A 23,307-nucleotide genomic window follows, 5' to 3' on the forward strand; every position below is an offset into this window, starting at 1 on the left:
GTCAGAAGGAATTGACAATGTCTTCTCAGGCCCCTCTTTGTTAAGCTTCCTTTGCTTCCCAGCTGTGTACGTGGGAGAGGAAGTGGCCTCTAGGCGAGGAAATGGCTCACAGTCCACCACTGCTCGGGTGAATCTATCTCCCGGAGCCTCCATTTCCTCATCTTTCAAATGAGATTCATCACATCTTTCTTGTGTCAACACGCATTGCAGCCAGCAAGCACATTGGAGCGTTCTCCCTCCCTTTTCCAAACCTATAGTCTCTCCTTTCCCACACTGGTCATCAGCTGCCATCGGACATCCGAGAGGCTCCAAGCATCTTCCTTTTATCTTGTCTGAGACTCCTCCCATCTGTCACGCCCACCACAACTTCAAATCTCCCATCATCCCTCGCTCTGAGGACCTGAAGATCTACAGTCTTTCCACTGAAGTTTGCAGCAGCCTGTGCAACTCCATCACATCATCTCTCTTGGCTTTGCATCACCATGTGAGTTTGGAAAAGAAGATGAAGCTCTTCTTCTGTTAGAGATGAGGTTGTGTCTCCATAGTGGGCACACAAACTCTGGTCTTGGAGCCCAACAGCTCCCTTCCACTTTGCCTCAAGGTAGCATAGCCCTTATGGTGGGTGTCTCTCTTTGCATAACTGCGTATATTTCCAAGTTTCTCTATAAACTCTTGCAAGGCCTGGAACCCATCCCAGGTCTTCTCTTCTCCCCGAAGCCTGATGTCATTCCCAGCACTGAGGGGCCTGAGGAGTCTGGACCTGTGGAGAACTCAGGTTCTTCTCTGTTGCGTTAGAAAACAGCCTGCCTCTAGGATTGTCCCTGCAGAAAGGACCTGAACTGCACCTTGGGAGAACCTGAGGGGTCTCCCATGCTCAGAACATGGGGTTTTACAGAATCTGTTGTATATGTGGACAAAGCTGTCTTCCATCTCTTGCCGGCTTTTCATAAGGGACCTTCCACATGAATGCCTGGGGACAGGAAAACCCTCCCTGAGCTCCTGGCAACAGTTCTCTGAAGAGGCATTTGTTAGAGTTTGTCAGGTGGTATGCTGCTGTCTTCAATGCCTGCTGTGCCTCAGCCATGGTTCACAAGCTGAGTTTTTCCCATCCTTCCTTGACTTCAGCTCATGAACCATGGCTGAGTTTTTCCCATCCTTCCACTTCCCCACTCCCTGTCTTTATTTTCATAGCGGGTCACTTGGTTGTCATCTGCACCGATCGCTCCAGGAGGAGTTACTGCTGGGATGGCATAAAGAGTCTGGGCTCATAAGCACGCTCTCTTCAGAGGATACGCCTTGTTTCTAGGCCCCAAGTCAGTTCCTGCTAACTACTAAGAGCGTTCACACACATTAACAAGGACCACTTACTGAGTGCCTATTGTGTACCAGACCCAAGGATTTCAAGGCCAAATTCTTGTGTTGTTCATAACACTCTCGGGATAAGAGATGGGTTCTCTTATTTTTTTCAGTCATATATAAGGAACTGGGAGAGATTTGAACTAGGGTCATATGAGTATTTTAATACTGAGCTAGGAAATCCTGAATGGGATCTAGATATTCCACCATTCCCCCAGCCCTTCTCCTTCCCTATCTAGCATCTGACTAAGCCCTGACCTTTCTAGCTTTATGAGTAACCAACCCCAACTTCCTCGCTGAACCAACTCCTTTCTCCCAACCATGGGGAGCAATCTCCCTCCTGGTTGACCTCACAGAGTTATGTGGACAAGAACTCTCAGACATGTTCTGAGAGTTCAGGGCTTGGTCCCCTGGAAGCTCATAGGTTCAAAGGAGTGGGGGGAGGGGCAGTCTCCTACCACAACAGAAGCTGTCATGCCTTGTCCTGTTTCAGTATCTCGGGCTACGGAGCAGCTGGCGGGAAAGGTGGGAAGAACACCATGATGCGGTCCCATGGCGTGTCTGTCCTGGGCATTTTCAACCTGGAGAAGGATGACACACTCTACATCCTTGTCGGTCAGCAAGGAGAGGATGCCTGTCCCAGGGTAAGTTCCCAGAGCTTTTCCCGGCACTAGGTGAGGTGGGGGTGACCTCTTGAAGGACAGTAACCCCCAACGATCCTTCTGGGGATTCACATTTGAAGACAGTGTGACCTGCATCAACTCTGTCTGTGAATTCCCCCTTCTTCCTTAGGGCCATTTGAGTGCATAAGGACACAGGGAATGGGGGGCTGCTGCGGGTTTATAGCCCCATGGGAGCCAAGGCTGAAGCTTGGGTTTCATGATTCATTTTAAAGCAAAGATCTGAATCCTGTCTACATGGACCGAGGTTGGATGTTCTCTACAAAAGTAGGAAAGGGAGTCCCCTTCTGCTCTGGCTGAGACACTGTTGTATTGTACTTAATCCTATTATTATGAATAGTGAGCAGTCACTTAAAATCAGACATATGACCACATGTAGGTATATATAAAAGCACAAGAAATGTGCTGAAAAATATGGCTAACAGTAGCTTATTCTTGGGAAGAGACTGGATTGGAGGTACTTGGTAAGTTATATCTGAAATAGTCACACAAAGAATGTTCTCAGGTTTGGATGCAGCTTAGTTGGTAGAATGTGTGTCTAGCCTGCACGAAGTTCCGGTTTTTTCCTGAGCATGGTTGTGCACACCCACAATCCCAACACTTGGGAGGCAGAAGAAGAAGAATCAAGGTCATCTTCAACTGCATATGGAGTCTGAAGTTAGCCTGGGATAGGTGGACGCAGGAGCCCCCGACTCAAAAAAAAAAAAAAGTAAAAGAAAGAATGACTTCATATATGATTTATTTGTATGATCAAAACTAAAAAAATAAAATAAAAATTAAAGCATAGACTGAGAGCCAGAATGTTGGCAGTTCACTTCCCACGAGTTGCTTTTATGTCATTCTGACCTGTGAGAAACGATGTCTAAATGGGAAGATTCATCTTGGCTCACAGTTTCAAGAGGTCTCAGTCAAGCTTCTTGGAGAAGGCACGGGGGACTTCGTAGCAGCAGATCTGAGAACAGAGGGGTTCGGCAGGAATCAGGACAAGTTAGACCTTCAAGGCCCTTTCTTCCCTAATAACCTACTTCCCCGTCTAGACTTTACCCTCTAAACACTCTACAACCTCCCAAAACAGCATAAACTGGAAAACAAACATTCAGGGTACATTTCAGGACTAAACTCCCACTTTACTACTGAGGAGAGGGAGAACTACAGAAGTAAAGGGACTTGCCCAACGTCTTCCACAAAGTAGCCCAGAACTCTAGAGTACCACTTTGGCTGCATGCTATACTTGTCTGAACAGTAGTTTCTGGGACCATTTCTACTTATATAGCCCATCACTGAACAAGCCTCTGTGCAGCCTGCCTGGCATCGTGTTTCCTTGACCCCAGTGGGTCAAGCAAAAGTCCAGCCCAGGAGCTGAGAACACTCAGAACAGATGAAAGTCTGGACCAGACAGTGAGGGTTATCTAGACAGCAGCTGTGAAGCCCAGATACCCCAGTTGTCTGCCTCTTGCCTTGACGGTGTTAGAGGGCGGTAAGACCCTGCCACTGTTGATTATACTAGCAGGAACTCAGGCCCCAGAATGGCAGATACCCTGCTTGGGTCAAGCTGAAGCACAGCTTTGCAGGGGTAGGTCTCAGGCAAAGACCTGGGTCCCAGCGCCTTCTCCAACAGTTGTCCTAACAGCCTGGGAGTGTGCATTAGGGAGCAGGACCTATGGAGAAAGCTATTCAGTTCCACAAAAGAAGCTCAGCTCCAAAGAGCCAGGTTCTGGGCTATGGACAGACAGGTTTAGGAAATAGCAATTGAGAGCCTCTCTGTCACCCCGTCCCCATCCCATACTGCCCCCTCCTCCCATTAACAGAAAGCCAGAGAACCCGGCCTGGCGGGCACAACCTCCGTCTGAGAAATGCCTCCACTCCAACTTTTATTTAGGAACTATAATCAGGATTTTGCAGGCTGTTATAATATATTAAGTCATTAAATTACAGGCTGCTGTAATTTTCACAGGAATTTATTGAGTGCTAATGTAATTCTTTCATCTAAGCAAAAAGATTGCATTGACTTCTGCAAGGGACTTTTACTTGATTGGATTGTAATCAGTTATGTCTTTTCATGGGACTATGTCCTCTTTTTTTTTTTTTTAATTCAATTGTAATCTACTTGTTCCTCTAGGTTGCTGCACTTTATCATTCTTATTAATCAACCTACTTGTTCTCAAACTTTGTGCATACATAGGGACAGTTTCCAAGAGGGCAGGAAGAGGCCATCTCAGGCATAAGCAGAGGGAAGCGCCCTCTGCTGGTTGGGCCAGGCATGCCATGCACACACGAGCATGGGAAGAAAGTTATGGGTCCTCCTGGTTACTCTACACTCTCCCCGTGGGTCCTTAGGAGAAGAGGACCTGCTGTCTTCAAGCATTAGCTCCATCTCCAGTTTTCACTTGGAAAAACATGAGAATGAAGTGAACCTTAAGAATTAAGCTGCTGTTTAGCTGGCTTAACTGCGCATTTGTAGGAGGCTCTCTACCTGAGGTCTGGCCATCCCAAGCTCCAGTTGGCTCTAGCTGCTGCTGGAAAACACCCCTTTACACACACACAGAGAGAGAGAGAGAGAGAGAGAGAGAGAGAGAGAGAGAGAGAGAGAGAGACAGACAGACAGACAGACAGGCACAGACATAGAGACACAGAGACACAGAAAGCCTATTTCCAACCAGACCTTGCCTCATAACATGAGTCCAAATCAGGCTTCCTCCACATTAGCACTGCTGGAAGTTAGAGTATAATTTCTTTATGGCAGGCGGGGAGGGCTTCCATGTTGTATATGGTGTTCAGTGCCCCCTCATCATCCTCACCACTTGATGCCAGCCATATCCCCAGCAACAACCACCAAAAAAATATCTTCTAAAATCCCAGATGCCGCCCCCCCCCAGATGGCAAACTCACTGACCTAATTGCTAAGCCCCATACCCCCACCCAGCAAACACCAGGAAAGTCAATGCATTAGCCAAACCATCCTCTGTTCATTCAAACTGATTCAACAAACGCAAACTGAGAACCTGTGTGTGCCATCACCATCGGGGCTATGGGGACATTCAATGAACAAGAGCGATCTTACACACAAGGCACATTTATTCTAGCAAAGAGAAAAAGACTTGACCACAGCTCCATCGCTAGGGTGAAGGCATGCCTGTGCATCCAACAAGAAAAGCAGAGGGCAAAAGGGGTCACCACCAGGTCAGGGCCAAGGGAACAGGCTGGGACCAGGCCACTGTAATGACATCCCATACCCTCAAAGTCAGTGATATAAAGGGCGTGCCTCCAAGGACTCCCATGGCTGCACCATGAAGTTTAGATCCCACAGGGTCAAGGGAGGAGTCAAGCACCAGCTTCAAAGGCTACTGCATTCATCCAGCAAGAGGTACTGGTGTCTGGAACCGTGCGGCCGAAGTAGAAGTGGTAGATCGTGACTGCATACTGAGCATGCGTGGAATGTGAAATCCAAGATGGCTTCCAGCCTGATTCTATGAGGGGCTGAGAGAAAGAAAAGTCAAAAGCGCTGCAGTCACCTGCCAGAGGATACTGCAGAAGGGGCAGCTTGGGCTGGACTCATGCCTGTAATCCCAACAAGCTGCAGGCTGGCTGGACCAGCATACTGAGTTTCAGGCTAGCCCCAGTTACAAGTGAGATTGTCTTAAAATACATGCACACACACACACACACACACACACATACACACACACACATACACACACACCAAGTAGATTTGGGGGCAAGGTGAGAGGTGAAGGTGAAGCACTGACTATGGAGATCTCATAGACAACAAAGCAGCTATGGGAAATGGCAGGCGGGCAGCACAGACAGGCTGCTGGGTTTAGAAGAGAGGTCCAGGGAGGAAGATCTAAACCAACATAAAGATCACGCACACGGGCTGAGGTCGCCTACGGTGTGGTCCAGAGAGAGAAGAGGGGCCAGGGATGAGCCCTGGGTCCCAGTATTTAGAGGTAGAAACTAACAAGAAGCAGGGAGGGAGGGAGGACGGGACTTGGTGGTCCTCATCAGAGGAAGTCTGAAGAGTCGGCTGAAGGAGTCCACCATCTCCATCAGTGGCTCTCACTAGGTCAGAGAGATGCTCGCTGAGAACAGATCATCTCTTAGGTACCCTCTGCCCTACTTAAGGGATGCATGGGGCAGGGACGTGTCAGACAGGCCATCCTCAAGCTCCGCTGCTCTTGCCCCCACACTACACCAGCAGTCTCCAAAATCATTTCTGAGAAAGAGGCACCCACAGGATGTGAAGGTCACACTCCTAGCTGCCAGAGGAGAGAAAGAAGGGGAGACAGGTCTGGAAGTGGCTCTTTTCACCTCTGCTGGTTCACTCTGGACAGCCCTTTGATTTATAGTTGGAAGCAAGTTCAGGACCCTGAGAGTCCCACCAAAGTACTGTTCAGCTGGAAGCCCCGCATTCTCCCTCCTCCTCCTGGACTCGGCCTCCGGGCCTGCATCTTGCCACCCATCGCCGTCTGAGGCCACCTCTCCTGCAGCCCTGGGCATCGCTGCATACACCTGGGAGAAGTGTTAGCGCTACCCCAGCAGTCCAAAGCTTTCCATGCACACTAAATCCACTCTAAGAAATGTCAAATTATTTCCGTCATTAAACCCAAAAATGCCATAAAACAAATTGCATCTCGGCTGTTTATCTGGAAATTTCTCGAGTACCCACTGCTGGCACTCCTGAATACTTTAGCATAAGGAGTGACTCAAGATGGATTGCCGTGTCCACTGGCTGGTTATGCAGCAGCGTTTGATGAAAATTTGATGTTTTATTGGCTTTTATTCCATTAAGTGAAAGAGAAGTCATTTTCCTCTAAGGTCAGGCTGATGTTTAGAGGATTCGTCTGAGTGGCAGTGGCCGTGGAAGGTGTGACTAGTACCTCGTCAAGCCTCTTCCTCCCAGAATTCCAGGATTTTATGTTACAGACATCCCAGCATAATCCCAGAAACCTCCACATCCCCAGGGGCCGGTGGGGCCCACAAGTGAATCTAATGAGATACTAATTCAGCCACCTGGCCATCCTTAACATGTGTGGCACACAATATTAGCAGCCAGCCTGCGCATCCATGCAACCTGTGATGGTGTCGTGCCCACCCCACACCTGAGGACCGCAGCGGCAGTCATTCAACGTGACAATAGAGAGTGCAGCCATCAGATTCCAAGGTCCACGTCCTCTCCTGCACGGCAGCCAGGGGGCGCTACCTGGGGCTACATGCCAGAGATGTCTCGAAACAAGACGTTAGATGGGAAGAATAATATGTGTAAGACGAGGGGGTCTTGCCTTTCCAAAGATGGGCTGAGAATGGAAATTCCACAATGGGTTTTGTTTGTTTGTTTGTTCTATATTTATTTTCGATTCTTCTTATAATATTCCAGAACTAGAGAGAGAGAAAGAGAGGCAGGCAGGCAGACAGACAGACAGACAGGGAGACAGAGACAGACAGACAGACAAAGATAGAGACAGACAGACAGACAAAGATAGAGAGACAGACAGACAGAGACAGAGAGACAGAGAGAGAGAGAGGAGAGACAGAGAGAGAAACAGAGACAGAGAGAGATCTTAGTGGCTCTTCACAAGTCCGACACCAATCAAGGCACTGCCGTGACCTGACTGTGCTTGATCTGCCTGTGCCCTCAGCCTCACTTCCCAGGTCTTGGCATCCCTTCTGGGCAGCCGCAGCATCCTAACTGGGCCCTCTGGGCTAAGTTGGACTTTTCCATGCAAGACCTTTAAGCCTTTCCCTACATCCCCGCCCCCCTTACCGTCTTTCCTGTAGGTCATGGTACTTTTTCCTCTTGGAATGACCTGAATTTTCCTTGTCTCTGCTGAAACCCTCCCCATCCTCTACACCCAGAAGCCACCTCCTACAGGCAATCCTCCCTGGCTACAATCCATCCCCCAACTTCCCGTAACATTTGTATCCAAGCCAGCCTTTGTGGCCCTTTCCTAACACAGCTCAAAGTGATCCATGTTTGTGTGTGTGTGTCTACTTTTGACTCTGTTTGTTTGTTTGTTTGTTTGTTTGTTTGTTTGTTTTCGAGACAGGGTTTCTCTGTATAGCCCTGGCTGTCCTGGAACTCACTCTGTAGACCAGGCTGGCCTGGAACTCAGAAATCTGCCTGCCTCTGCCTCCCAAGTGCTGGTATTAAAGGCCTGCTCCACCACCGCCTCTTCAGTTCAACCGCAAGCCATCTGAGAGGCAGTCACATCCTCCTGTAAGCACACGAGGTCCCTGACTCGGGCACACACCTAATGAGGTGGTCTTGGTTCGGACAGGCAAACCAGCTAATCCAGAAAGTCTGTGTCGGCGAGAACAATGTCATAGAAGAAGAGATGCGAGTCAACAGAAGCGTGCACGAGTGGGCAGGCGGAGGAGGAGGTGGGGGCGGAGCCACCTACGTGTTTAAGGTGCGGTCTTCTCCCGAGGATGAAGCAATGGCTGGAGCCCACCATGGTGTCACAGCCCAGAGGGTGGTTGGGGCTGTCTGGCTGAGAAAGGGTAACCACGTTTGCCTTGGCCTTTCAACTTCTGGGCTCCCTGTCCAGCCAGGCCTGACAGACATTTTTAACATTATCAAAGCCAGACCACAGGTTGTAAGGGGGTGGGGGGTGACTAGCTTGGCTCTCCCATGGAGACAATGATGCTAGGGGCTTATTCCTGAACTTGTGGGGATCCAAGAGAGGACTGAAGGAGGAGGAAGGGAGACCTGCTTCTAATCACCAGCAAAGCTATCTCCCAGGAGCTTGTGGGAAGGGGCTTCAAGAAAGCTCCTCCAGGATCCACCCCAGCTCATTTGTAACCTAGTAAGAGATGCGTACTTTAGTGGGTTTGTTTCGCCGGTGAAACGGAAACGGATACGGGGGGGGGGGGGGGGACTTACTATAACCTCAATTCGGGACCCGCAAACCACTGCATGTGGGGAAGTCACCCCACTGCCCTTCAAATCGTTAAATTGAAACCTTTAAACCAGGGCAGAGGGTCTCCCTAGTGGATACCTAGCTCGGTCTTTCCATCTCCGAATGTCTCCCCTGGGCAGATGAAAGATGGAGTTCCAATACCCCTGATCATTGCAGCCGGCGGTGGCGGCAGGGCCTACGGGGCCAAGACAGAAACGTTCCACCCAGAGAGACTGGAGAATAACTCTTCGGTTCTAGGGCTGAATGGCAATTCCGGAGCCGCAGGTAAGGCCCCGGGACCCTGAAAGCCCAGTAGTCACAGCCACGAGTGCTGGGAGCTAGTCTAATTGATGCCAATATGGGAGGGGCATTCCGTTGCCTCTGAAGCTCTCTTGCTGGCTTGAAGCTGGCTGAATAGCCCTGTGGAGGCCCGGGACCCCAACCCAACAGTTTCTAGAACTGACAAAGCCTGTATACCTTGCCTGGGGGGCGGGGACAGAGGGGGGTTCAGGTCAGATTTGTTTGCCATTGCTGTGAATTGAAGTTTCATTTTGTAAGCTTGGCTCCTAATTACTAACATCTAATCACCTCTACCAGAGCACGCCCCCCCCCCCACACACACACACACACGTACCTTTCTGTCTCTCTACAGTGCTGCCCTCTCTGGGCTTAGGGGACCTCAACCTGGAGTTCATCCAGATTAGCCACCTGTCAGGTTAACTCTTGCAGTCCCAGGAAAGCCACTCATGTGCTGACTGGGTTCCTTCCGCACGGGTTTCCAGGGCCCATTGAGGTCATCTCCTGGGGTCATTGGATTCGATGTCCCCTGGAATAGCATTTGGAGCAAGGAGGTAGAATGAGCACTGGACTCTCGGGACCGGCAGGAGTCAATCATTGTAATCAAGTGTTAGTGGTCATACACAGGGCTTAATTCTGTCTGTCTGTCTGTCTGTCTGTTCCCTTTCCAAGAGCACAAAGCAGCCCCTGGAGTTCCTGAAACACAGCTGAGTGGCTACCAGTGCCAACAGGCGTCACCCGCTCCCTGCTGAGCTCCTCAGCTCTGAAGCGGGCTGAGCCTGGCACGAGGCAGCTAGCAGACAAGTGCTCTTCCTAGCAGACTTAACTGGTCCCACACTTGGCACTTGAGGAATGTTTCTGAGCTCAGTCAGTGGCTCTAACATCCACCCTCAACATTTCGATTTGAATCCTATTATCTCCAAGTTACAGGTGGGGAAACGGGGGCTCCGAATGAGGAGGCAATGGCCTGAATTTCACAGCCAGCAGACAGTGAAGCCCTTGGAACTAGATAGAGCCTGATCCTGCAAGAAACTAGTTGCAGTGACCTTTGGGGGGGGGGGGCAGCGGTTGGCTGCGGAAACTCGTTAGAATGGAAACAGTGACGGGATTGTTCACTTTCAGGAGGCTTCAGCAATACACTAAGAAGTCCCGCCATCATTCTTCCTGTCCCCAGTGTCCCCCCACCCCCCAGGTCTCTACTGAAGTACACCGCCTACTCCTGAGCTAGAAAGCCCTGCCAGAAAGCAGGGACCCAGGCACAACAACTTTCTAGGTGCATGCAGTGGCTTAAGAGGGGTCACTAGCGCCAATGACTCACTACTTCCTAGCTCCATGAGCCTGGCCCTGGAACCGAGCTTTTGAAAATGGCCCTCAAAGACCACCATATCCCCGTTCCAATTTCTTCAGCTCCCTTCTCCTTCCAAAACCGCCAGCACCTCTAGAGGCACGTCTCCTTTCTCCCGCAGGTGGTGGAGGCGGCTGGAATGATAACACTTCCTTGCTCTGGGCCGGAAAGTCTTTGCTGGAGGGTGCAGCCGGAGGACATTCCTGCCCCCAGGCCATGAAGAAGTGGGGGTGGGAGACAAGAGGGGGTTTCGGAGGGGGTGGAGGGGGGTGCTCCTCAGGTGGAGGAGGCGGAGGATATATAGGTAAAGATGATTCGCGTTCTAGGTGTCACTCTTTCCCCTCTTAGTCCTAGGCTCCTCCCTCCCTGTCACCCTCCCGCCCCCACCATCCCCCAGTGTAGACTGTGATGATGTCACTGCACGCTCCCCTCCCCCCTCCCCTCTGCCTGGCTTGGGCCCGCCAGAGGTAGGGTGTTGGCTTCTGAGCCAGCATCCTGCTTCCAGGCTTGTGTAGCAATGGCATCAAGATCCTACGTGATCCTTGATCCCTCCTCCCTCCCGCCCCCCTCCCTCACTCCTGCGCCCCTTTCAAAGCTGAACATAAAAGCGTTTGGCTTCCCCATTGGTTCCATGAACCACCCACCACAAGGACCAGGCGGCCCTGTAGACCAAACTCTTCTAGCCCCCAGAGCTCATTTGTTGGGGCCTGGCTAAGCCAGCATAAGTGAGCCTGGTCTAAGATGCCAGTCCACTAGCTGCTTGAGAGCTGCACTGTACATATGGGTGGGAACAATTCCCAGAAGCCACTGAGGGCAGCTTCAAACCCAGCCCTGAACCAATCAGCCTGCTGTTGACCCCCCCCCCCATTGCCTTGGGAAGAGTTTGCAGCTAAGAGACTGGCAGATGATATCCCTCCCCTCCCCCAGATTAGGACACACTGCATGCCAGCACTGTGACGTTCTTTGTGTTTGTGTTTTGCTTTGTCGCTGTGTGGAAAATGCTTGTGCTAATCACACAAGCTTCCTTTCCAAGCTTTGGGTGGATGGGAGGACCCTGGGGGCAGAGGGAACCCCAAGATCACCCAGTCCCAGATGAAAGGAGGGACAGGAGCCTGAAGGCACAGTGGCTCATCTCCCCCAGGTCCCATCATAACCACCAAGTTGACCCAGGCAACTCTCTGAAACACAAGAATGCACCCCAACCTCAAGAGTCTAGAACCTTCTAGACTCTTGCTCACCTGCTACTTAGTACTGAGGCCTTAGCAGTGTGGTAGAGACTCCCTGGATGATCTGACTCCAACCCACAAGGGAAATTGGCCCACACTCCTAACATCTACAGAGTTAAACCAATGTATAGCCTCTGTGCCTGGAACCTCCCTTCCCTCTCCACCCCCCTGTTCCACAGGCCCCCAGTGACCCATAGCTTTGGCCAGAACTGCATGCCTGTTGATGTGAATGTGTGTTGAGACTTGGGCACCCACCTTTTGGGGTTCAACTCTTCTCTGGTTTGCCACAGGTGGCAACGCAGCATCAAACAATGACCCCGAAATGGATGGGGAAGATGGGGTTTCCTTCATCAGTCCATTGGGTATCCTGTACACCCCGGCCTTAAAAGGTACCCCCTCTACCAGGTGATGATACAAACTTAAGCCATTTCTTCCACCAACCTGGACATTGTATGGGGTCAGGATACCAAGGCATGGATGGCTATGGGCCACCTACAGATACAAGTCTTCCTACAGCTCAGCTCATCATAGTTTGCAGAAGTTGGGGTGTGTGGCTGAAGTTAGGCAAGGAGGCAGAGTATGGACCACCAGGCAGGCTGGACCTAGAAAATGACACAAGAGTAGCTAGAACACGGTACCTGAGCCAGAGTACTGAATACAGGTCTCTCTCTCCCTTACACACAAATACACAGCCTCAGCCTCAGCCCTACTCACTCAAAGATGCTTCCTCATACAGAGACATGCTTTCAGTGATGGAGGGACCTGGGACAGGGACCCCAAGATACAGCAAGCAGCCAGAGATAAAGTTCAAAGGCAGAGGGTGCGGAGGGGTGGGGGGACTTGAAGGGACAGGGTGACCGATCTTCATGCTCAGCCTGAGAATGACCCTCCCTCCTTGTCACCAGTGATGGAGGGCCATGGGGAAGTGAATATCAAGCATTATCTAAACTGCAGTCACTGTGAGGTAGACGAATGTCACATGGACCCCGAGAGCCACAAAGTCATCTGCTTCTGTGACCATGGGACCGTGCTGGCTGATGATGGTGTCTCCTGCATTGGTAAGGGATTAGCGATGGGGGAGGGGAAGAGGGCCAAAGCTTGAGCCAAGTGTCTTGTCTGCTTCTTGTCCGTATTCTGGCAACTGAGCAAAAAGACTGTGTGAAAGGCAGGGCACCTGAAGCGGTCTCAGAATTGCCTGTCCCCTTTCGGAAGCCATGAAGCCAAACCTGTAGCATCTCTACCGAGAGTCTGGACAACCCATGTCCACTCAGTACCTAGCAATGGGGACCTTAGCACTCCTAAGACACCCTGTGTTGAGGAATTTCAGAGCCAGGCCCTGGGCCTTTGAACTTCCTATGTATGGTTCCTGACTGGACACAGCCTTTAGCACACACTCCATGAGGATGCTTTTGATTTTGAGTCTCCTCCAGGTTCAATAGCTGTTGAGTTTGACCACACAGACAGAGCTCAAGGCCTGCTTCCATCCCAGACTCCCTCTTCTGAACAACCTCCAAGTCCCGCATGAGAGAAAAATATATAGTAAAGAAACAAGGAATGGAAAGGAGAGGGGAGGGGAGGGGAGGAGAGGAGGAAGAGAAGAAAGGAAAGAGGAAAGGAAGGAGGGGAGGAGAAGGGAGGGAAAAGAAAGAAAAAGGAAGAAGAAATGAAGGGGAGGAAGAATAGAGGGGAAGAGAGGAAAGAAGAGAAGGGGAGGAGAGAGCAGAGGATAGGGGAGAGGAGAGGAGACGGGAGGGGAGAGGGGAAGAGAGAAGAGGGGAGGGGAGGAGAGGGAAGAGGAAGGGAGGGAGGAGAGGGGAGGGGAGGGTTAGAGGTAGAGATAGGTACTGGAAAGGGAAAGTAAGGGAAGGGGAGATGAGGGAATGGAAGGGAGGGGAGGTGAAGGGAAAAGGAAGGGAAGGGAAGGGGAAAGAAGAGAAGGTAAGGGAAGAGGAGAAAAAGAAAGGAAAGGGGAAAGAAGGGGAGGAAAAGGAAGGGAAGGGAAGGCATCGTTTTGAGACCAGAGTATATAGTCTGTCCAGGATGGGACTCACAGGCCTTCTCCTGTTCTAAGGACATAAGAAGTAAATCCACTTCTGAGGGTGTCACCAAGGGACTCTACTTCTGGGTCCTCTTAAATATGGAGTCCCCTAAGGTCCCCAAGTCTCTTCAGTGTCTACTCCTGTTTTCCTCTTCTGTCCTCATCCCATCCTCATACAACTGATTTTTGGGACCAACACCCAAGATTGATATTCATCCCTGTTGAGTTTTCCCTCTACCCCAAAGCTATTTCTGAGAGCCTGTGAGACCAGGATGCGCCTGCTTAGGGCCCATGGTCCCCTGAAAAGGGAGGTGTGACAAGGTCTCCAGAGACTGGAAACAGCAGGTGGCTTTTCCAGCTGGGGAGGGTATTTCTGACTTGGGACCTGCTCAGAGGAGAATCAGCATGGTGGTCAGTGTCCCATCCGGACCTGTCTTCCAGTGTCACCCACCCCGGAACCCCGTCTGCCTCTCTCATTGATCCTCTCCGTCGTGACCTCTGCCCTGGTGGCTGCCCTTGTTCTGGCATTCTCCGGCATCATGATTGGTGAGTACGCCAGAGCAGCAGGGCTTCCGAAGGGGCCAAGCAAGTCCCACAGGAATAGGGTCTCAGGATATACATGGACACCAAGGTATCAGCCTGCCCTGATAGATCCCAGACCTGGGTGGGCTACTAGGCCAAGTGAGAGCAGAACCATCAACCCTCTACCCACCAGAGAATCTGTAATTTCAGAGAGGAGACTCTGATCCTGATCTTTGACTCTGCATGGCCTCCTGGCTGCTCAAAATGATGGATAAAGCTCTTCCTGCACCCCCATATCCACTGTCAGCTCTTCTGTGCTTGAGGGAACCCTGGTCATGGCTGCGGCACTCCCTGTGTATATGTGGCTCAAGCCAGACTAGCCAGCAATACTCCTACTCAACCAGAGATTTAAAACTGGTTTCTGAGCCCCTTCCATCCAACCGAGGTGAGCCCATCTCAGGTCACAGAGGCTCAATGTGCACCATCTGGCTATAAGATGCTCTGATAGATAAGCAGAGGCAGGAAGCCAGGCAGAGGGAATGTCCCAGAACCATGCAGATAGACTCATTCCAAGGAGACCTGAGATACCTCTGATGGCCACCCTCGGTCCCAAAATGCCCCCCAAGAACCTCACTAAAACATCCTTCTACTGTGGGAACTCCAGGATGCCCCTAACTAACCTTCCCCTATTGTTCTTCATGTCTAATGGAGTCAGCTATCTCCTTGATGAAATCCTGGCATGTCCATCTGTTAAGGCTAGTGTTCATTTTCAATTTGAATTGGATCACCTGAGATCATCTCAGAGATGAGTTGTCTAATTTAGGTGACCTGTAGACATGACTGTAAGGGATTTTCTTAATTGGGCTAACTGACATGAGATGACCCACCCTAAAAGTGGTAGCACTGCCCCCACCCATGCCCTAGGGTTTGGTTACTGGACTGTATTTTAAAAGGGAGAACATGAGTCGAGTCCAGGCATGCCTTTCTTCCCTGCTCTTGACTAGATGTGACCAAACCACATCATGTTCTCGCTGTCTTGACTTCCCCCACAATGATGGACTGCACCCTGGACCAAGAAAACCCTTTCTCCCCTAAACTGCTTTTGTCAGCAACAGAAACAAAACCCCATCCCTGTATGACACAATAAAATATATACCAGTTAGATGATTTTAAGTTTCACACTTGATTTCCATGGTGAAGGAATACTTTGATGTGCTTAATCACTTTGTTAGAGCTGTTAACAGTGATAGGAAAGTTTATAAAGCCCAACGTCTGGAGGAGGTGGCCTGGGCTGAGCTGCTCCAGGCCCGCTCACAGCGGTCACCTGTCCGTCTGCAGTGTACCGTCGGAAGCACCAGGAGCTGCAAGCTATGCAGATGGAGCTGCAGAGCCCGGAGTATAAACTGAGCAAGCTACGGACCTCCACCATCATGACCGACTACAACCCCAACTACTGCTTTGCTGGCAAGACTTCATCCATCAGCGACCTGAAGGAGGTGCCACGGAAGAACATCACCCTCATCCGGTGAGCTTCCTGCTACTGTCCCAGGGCTGCATGGTTTCTCTGGGCCATGGCCTCCTCTAGCCAAAAGGAGCCTGAACAACCAGCCATCCTTGGGTACACTCCAAGCCCCTCAGAGAGACAAGGCTTAATGTTCTGAGGTTCATGGGAATGCCTGTTTGTTTCGACATCCTGTGTGTTCATGCAATTTATGACATGAAACTATAAATCAAGTTCCCAAAGTCCATCATGCACACTGTTCAGAGGATTCCTGACTCCAATTCTGTTCTCTGCGCATCTAAAGCACCCATGACTTCCTCTATCATCCACTACAATACCCCACAGCAAGGATCTGCCAATCATCTGCCCCTGTTCACAGAAGTATCACCCTCTTCCACATATGTTCATCCCTTACCTTTGCCCCAATCTTCACTCAGTGAATAAACATTTGACTATCTGCGTGAATCCCTGGTTAGACCTGTATTTGACCTCTTTTCTGTGTGCTGTAACACAATATCACAGAGTAGGTAGTTACAAAGAAAAGAGGTTTGCTTGGTCTCAGAGTTAGGATCCAAGGTCTATGACTATATCTGCTGATGGCCTTCTTGCTGGCAAAGACAGAGCTGGGCATCTGAAGCTGCCAGGACCTGCCCATGGGATGCTCCACCCTAAAGACCTTGCCTCACAGAATCACTTCCTATCACAACACTAATTTCCACACTCTTAACATCTCACAGTTGGGATTGCTTTTCAGAATGTGAACCTCAACCCTTAGCAGACCTGTTCTCACCAGAGTTCAGATTAAGAAATGAAGGCCCACTCGCAGAGCAAACGTTAGCTTCTCTAACATTCTCATGGCTATACAAACACACTTAAGGGCAGGCCCCATGCCCAGCAGTAGGTGGCCAAGGCAAAATGAACTCAATAGTATTAGTGGACGTTTTCTTACTCAGAATGCTTTGCCTGGGCTGCTGCTGCTTCCTACTCCTCCTCTGCCTCCTCTTCCTCTTCCTCCTCCTCCTCCTCTTCCTCATCCTCCTCTGCCTCCTCCTCTTCCTCTTCTTCTTCCTCCTCCTCCTCTTCTTCCTCTTCCTCCTCCTCTTCCTCCTCCTCTGCCCACTCCTTCTCCTCCTCCACCTCCTTCTCCTCCTCCACCTCCTTCTCCTCCTCCACCTCCTGCTCTTCCTCCTCCTCCTCTTCCTCATCTTCCTCCTCCTCTTCTTGCTACCTTACAGATCTTTTGTTTGTTGTCTTATGGTTTCTAGTTTTGTGTTTTTATAGAATGTCTGTGTGTATGAATGTGTGTGTCTCTGAGTCTATATGTGTTTCTTTTGTTTTTTCTTCTTTCTGTTTGTTTTGTCCTGTTGGTGGTTTGTTTGTTTGTTTGTTGTATTATTATTATCATTATCACATCATCATCATCATCATCATTATTATTATTTTAGATTTCTGTTTAGTTTTTTTATGAGAGAGAGAAATAAAGGGTGTGGATTTAGGTGGGTAGGTAGGGGTAGGAATGATCTTTGAGGAGTTGGGGAGGGGAAACCACAATCAGAATAAACTATATGAAATATATTCATTTTTAGTTTAAGAAATAAAATAAGGTAATTTACAAAAAAAGAAAAGAAAAGAAAAGGAAAGGAAAGGAAAGGAAAGGAAAGGAAAGGAAAGGAAAGGAAAGGAAAGGAAAGGAAAGGAAAGGAAAGGAAAGGAAAGGAAAGGAAAAAAAACAAAACAAAAGAAATGGAGGCCCAGGGTGGCACTGTGAAGCCAAGCTGAAGGTGTAACTCCAGAGTGGCCATCTTTCCTCTTGTGTGTGTACACTGACTGGGACACTGATCTCCAGGCCCCCAGCTGCCTGTGGCTCACTTAACTGTGACTTCTCTTGTCTTCTTGGTACAGGGGCCTAGGCCATGGTGCATTTGGGGAGGTGTATGAAGGCCAGGTGTCTGGAATGCCCAATGACCCAAGCCCTCTCCAAGTGGCTGTAAAGGTGAGGGGTGGCTCCACCTTCCGCCTAGCCTTAGCCTGAGGTCCCTGTAGGCTGCAGCACACAGCTCACGGCCACCTTGTCCTCCCATCCTCCCTTCCAGACGCTGCCGGAAGTGTGTTCAGAACAAGACGAGTTGGATTTCCTCATGGAAGCTCTGATCATCAGGTAAAAGCCCAGAGGCCCAGCCTCTCCCCCGACCCCTCAAAGCATATGAAGATCTCATGGATAGGTATCTCCAGAGGAAGCAGGATGTGCTGGTCCCAACATTCCCCCACCCACACAACAAGCAGAAGGACCCCTGAAGTGGAACAACCCCTGATGATTATCTCAGGAAGATTCTGAGTGGCCTAATTCTTGATAGCTCTCTGCCTACAGCCAGCTTCCCAGTGTCAGCCATTGGTTTCCAATCCTCACTTAGGAAAGCAGACTCCCTTCTGACATTAGAGGATATGTCCCAGCCCACACACCCCCCACAAGTGACTTTTCCAGAACTGAGGTCCTGGACATAGAGGAAGGGAACCAATGAAATAGCAGTCCACCAGACCCCACATCAACAATGACAAAGCCTGCACCCTGACAGGTGAGTCAGGCCTGGATTGAAACTGGAAACCTCCTGAGGGCAGCTACTCAGGTCTCCTGAAGGAGCAGGCAGACAGTTGCCCCTGTGACATGAAGGAGGCTCATAGCTGTCTCTGGTGCTATATTGCCTCCAGGTATCCTGGGGAGGTGGCCTGGAGTGGTCCAGATTGAAGCAGCAAGAAAATACAGCCGAAGCTGTCTTAGTGATACGCTTATAGGCTCTGGAACATGAGGAAGATACACAGCCAGGACAGCACTTTACTTTTAAAAACAATATTTATTTTCTGGTTATATACATAATGTAAGAGTATTAAATAAAACCTAAAGAGTATAAAATTACATAGGAGAGCTTAATTATGTAATATTCCTATTAGGTAGTAATAAGCAGATATATTTCAGCATACAATCACCAATCTCTCAACTCAGAGTGTGTGTGTGGGGGGGGGGGGGGCCAGTTTCCCAGCCCCACTTTTCTACATATCCTAAAATGACAAAATGATCCACAAATCTTAGGACCTTGTGTCCTGGCCCATGTGGAGTCCACAGGAGATTGCAGAGACCAGTGGGGCCATCTTTCCTCTCAATGCTCTTTCACAGACTGTCACCACCCAGGTCATACGCTGTCCCTTTCAGAAGCCAGTCCTTCAACCTCTGTCTGAGACCTTCCTTAAAGAACTCAAGTATAGATTCATACAACAATACTCACACACACAAACACTAAAAACATACGTGCACACACAAACAAACACATGCACACATACAAATAGATATACACACATGCACACACATGCATGTACACAACGTGCAAAGTACATGTACTTTGTCACAACAGAATTCTTTCCTGCTAATTCAACTCCTGCCAAGCCTGCCCAATCTATGCATCTCCCCAGGGAGGTTTACCTCAGGTTCAGCCAGAGCCCCCTGCCACCCACGGCTATAGAATACAACCTCACAGCATGGTTGCCGATGCTATGACTCTGCACTGCTTCTCTTGATGGTCTGGAACCTGGCTCAGTTAAATTTGATTTACGCCCTCTGCCCTGTAGCAAATTCAACCACCAGAACATTGTCCGCTGCATCGGGGTGAGTCTCCAAGCCCTGCCCCGATTCATCCTGCTGGAGCTCATGGCTGGTGGAGACCTCAAGTCCTTCCTCAGGGAGACGCGTCCTCGCCCGGTGAGTGAGAACTAGTCCTCTCTCCAGTGCCCATGTCACGGGGAGTGGGCTGCAAGGGAAGTAGCGTGCTTGCTGGGATCCCAGGAGTCAGCCCTGTGGTTTGGTCATGAAGACAATGGTGGGGGTGGAATGGACAGAGAGTGGATGGTGGAGGCACACCTCAGGAGAGGAGCCCTACACAGTGGATTCTATAACCTGATGTCAAGGCCTGATGACTTTGGATCAGCAGACTCAGAGAGGGACTTTGCTTGCCAACCAGATCACTAACCAACTCTCTATCTGCAGAGTCCAAATCCATTGATCTCTTCTTGAAAACAAACACCCACAGCACCCTGACTGTGTAGTTTTCTATACAATATAATAATAATAATAATAATAATAATAATAATAATAGTTGGAATATGTAGGAGGTAGTGTGTATGCCTGCGGTGTCATATGTGAGGGACAGAACTTGTGGAGAACTCTAAGGCGCACCCATGAAGGCCAGCCTTCAACCCCTGCACGGCCGTCAGGCACGCTATCGCACAGGACAGCCCCACCTTCTTTGGTCATCACATCTGTGCAGGCAAAATCTGAGTCCTCTCACTTGCAGTTGCCACCCAGCCAGGCCCCTGTCGTCTCTCTGCCCTTGCCCTGAGAGTCTCAGTGGAGCTGCTAGCAGAGCTCTTAGAGACATATAGCATCACCCTTCGAAAGAGGCATGGCTCTGGAGTTCTTGAGGCTAAAGGAGAGAGAACTCCTTGTAAGAGGTATCTGGGAACTTGTCACTTGGAAAGCCCAAGGACATTGGGGCAGGAGGCATGAGGAATGGGGTTTCTCTGCCTCCTAAATTTGAAGGAGAAGGGTAATATTTGACCACTGTCCCAGAGAACAGGGCACATCAGCCAGGAGAAACAGATCCTTGGTGCCTCCATTGCCCCCTGCCCCTACAGTACCACCCTGGGGAAAGTCAGAGTCGGGGACTGCTACCTGTTCTGATCTCAACACCTGAGATCAGAACCATCTGAGGGCTGCTCTTGAGAGAACCCCCCCTTTTCAAAATTATGATCCCAACCATTGAGTCTAATCTTGGCGCCATCTTCCCTTTGGGTGGCTCTTCTTGCTAACCACACACCCATGTCCATGAACCCACAGCACTGCAGTCACCCTGCTCACTGGCCCACCTCTGCCCATCCAGGTAAGCTGTCCTTCCTGCCATGCTGGCCCAGGGGAACAGCTCTACATATTGAGCACTGCCCTCCAGAGCCCCACCCCCATTGCTGAAGCATTTGAGCAACAGTTTTGTGGGGAGCTGGAGGGTTTGTTGGGGTTCCTCCATGTACTCACAAAGGCAACTTAACTTGTAGTGTTTGGTTGACTATGAGAAAGGAATGTGACTTTTAGTGTACAGGGTTAATACCAGTAAATCTTTACAGTCTATGCAGAGAGATAGCCCAGAAACTTAGGATGGAAAAACAAGGGCACTGGAGTGTGGGTGGTTATATCCAGGCCTCTAAGTCTGAAGTTTGCTGGATTCCAGGCCTGAATTCCTCTAGATCAGTGGTTCTCAACCTTCCTAATCCTACAACCCCTTTAGTACAGATCCTCATGTTGTGGTGACCCCCCCCAACCATAAAATTATTTTCACTGAAATGTCATAACTATAATTTTGCTCCTGTTATAAATAAAAATGTAAATATCTGATAGACGACCTCCGTGAGAGGTCATTTGCCTCGGGTTAAAATCCAGTCAGTGTTCTAGTTTCTTTTGTATCATTGATGATTTCTGTATCTAGAGTCCTGGTCATGGAGACCTCAAAGTTTATTTGGGAACATAAACAGAGGACAAAAACACTAGGACATGAATATGGCACTGGATGGTGACACACTACTAACCAATGTAGGCGTTTAGATCAAGATGAGGGATCACCTTCATGACACTGTCATGTGGCCAAGAGGAGTGTGTCCACAGGTGGCATAGCACATGCTTTTACACGGAAGAGGCTCCGGGAGAGCTTGATGTTACTCTGAATAGACCAGCACTTTCTACAAGTTTTTCTTTTTTAAATTCACTTTAGGCCAAGATCTTAAAGAAAATTAACATCTCAAACCACTTTCAATAATTTAATTTATTTATTTTCTTTTATGTATATGGGTGTTTTGCCTGCATGTGTGTCTGTGCACCATGTGTGTGCAGTTCCTGCAGAAGAGGGCATCAAGTGCATTGGAACCAGAGTTACATATAATTGTGAGCTGCTATATAAATGCTGAGAATCGAACCCAGGTCCTCTAGAAGAGCTGCCAGTGCCATCTGAGCCATCTCTCCAGCCCTCTGTTTAAAGGCATTTTAAAGGGCACGGAGATGGCTCAATAATTAAAACACTGTGGTTAAAGTAGTTGCCACACAAGGGCTGGAGTTTGCATCCCCACATCATCTCATGGATCCTGCCTAAAATTCCAGCTCACAGAAAGGTTGAGATGGGATTTCTAGAGCTAACAAGTGGCTGACAAGACTAGCCATATTGATGAGCTCTGGGTGCAACTGAGAAACCCTGCCTCAATGAGACACTAGCCTCATTGATGAGCTCTGGGTGCAACTGAGAAACCTACCTCACTGACTAAAATGAAAGTGAATGATTCCCGACTTCAACCTGGGGCCTCTAATGTACACTCATACAAAACCACCTGCACACACACACACACACACACACACACACACACACACACTGCACAGTACATGCACACACACAAGGAAATACAAAAAATAAATACACAGACCACTGCAAGACATTACAATAGAAGATTTCAAAAACATTCTTCTCCATTTTCTCCTAGTCTTGTTTATCAGGTTGTAGTGTGCACATAAATTCTGGGGTAAAATATGTAGAATGCGTTAAAGAGCAAGAATTGTCTGCCCTGCTGGATTCCTGTGGCCTAGCCATCCCCAGCCCTGGCTGTACGTTCAACTCACCTGGGGCCTAGTCGTAAAGATGGATGTCTTGGCCATGTTTGGGGCAAAGCGAATGAGTTTTAAAGGAGTGAGGCCCTGGTAGAGCAGCAGGACTGGCCTCAGCCTCCTCACAAACAGAAGCAATTTCCCTTCATCCTGTCTTCCCTCATCAGCGGGGTTCTTGTCTTCCCACAGAACCAGCCCACCTCCCTGGCCATGTTGGATCTTCTGCACGTGGCTCGGGACATTGCCTGTGGCTGTCAGTACCTGGAGGAAAATCACTTTATCCACCGGTGAGTCCGCAGCCTTCAGCTCTTCAGAGCTTTCTGAATGCTTCCTGGTTGGTCCCAAGAGCAGATTCCCTACCCCCGACTCCCACCCCCCTTTTACAGTAGATTCGGCCTCTCTCCAGAACTGTGGGTGAGACATCTTTGAGGGGGAACCTGCCTTCTGAGGCATCTCCTGTCCCTGTGTGAAGTGAGTCTCTAAAGTCTCCAGGCTTCCCACAGGGGCGAGCTAGAGGCCGGTGAGCAACTTTAGCCCTCCTATTGTCCTCCTACCTGTGCATTCAAGTGTGTATCTCCTAGAGCTTCTACCTAGAAACTGGGCTCTTCAAGGAGTCTTTCCTCAATCCATCCGCGTATTCATAGCATATTGTTGGACACTAAATACTGGCTCAATAAATGAATGTTTTTCTAAAATACTCCAAAGCAAAGCTTAATAATGGTTTCCTTTGCCGCAGTGACATTTTGTCCATCTGCCATATATGA

The 23,307-nt window shown here is 49.6% G+C and overlaps 1 protein-coding gene across 1 annotated transcript in view; it reads left to right on the forward strand.

Annotated features, from left to right (window-relative positions):
• Nucleotides 1-23,307, forward strand: part of Alk (ALK receptor tyrosine kinase) — a 718,836-nt gene that overhangs the window by 676,574 nt on the left and 18,955 nt on the right. Inside the window, exons 13-24 of the mRNA XM_052186316.1 lie at nucleotides 1,850-2,000; nucleotides 8,312-8,443; nucleotides 9,073-9,217; nucleotides 10,696-10,878; nucleotides 12,091-12,189; nucleotides 12,706-12,858; nucleotides 14,280-14,384; nucleotides 15,699-15,885; nucleotides 17,764-17,854; nucleotides 17,955-18,019; nucleotides 19,480-19,609; nucleotides 22,733-22,830. Of these exons, the coding sequence (XP_052042276.1) occupies nucleotides 1,850-2,000; nucleotides 8,312-8,443; nucleotides 9,073-9,217; nucleotides 10,696-10,878; nucleotides 12,091-12,189; nucleotides 12,706-12,858; nucleotides 14,280-14,384; nucleotides 15,699-15,885; nucleotides 17,764-17,854; nucleotides 17,955-18,019; nucleotides 19,480-19,609; nucleotides 22,733-22,830 (1,539 nt within the window). The remainder of the gene's footprint in view (nucleotides 1-1,849; nucleotides 2,001-8,311; nucleotides 8,444-9,072; nucleotides 9,218-10,695; nucleotides 10,879-12,090; nucleotides 12,190-12,705; nucleotides 12,859-14,279; nucleotides 14,385-15,698; nucleotides 15,886-17,763; nucleotides 17,855-17,954; nucleotides 18,020-19,479; nucleotides 19,610-22,732; nucleotides 22,831-23,307) is intronic.

This window comes from Apodemus sylvaticus, chromosome 6 (assembly GCF_947179515.1).
Source record: "Apodemus sylvaticus chromosome 6, mApoSyl1.1, whole genome shotgun sequence".
Taxonomy (NCBI): Eukaryota; Metazoa; Chordata; class Mammalia; order Rodentia; family Muridae; genus Apodemus; species Apodemus sylvaticus.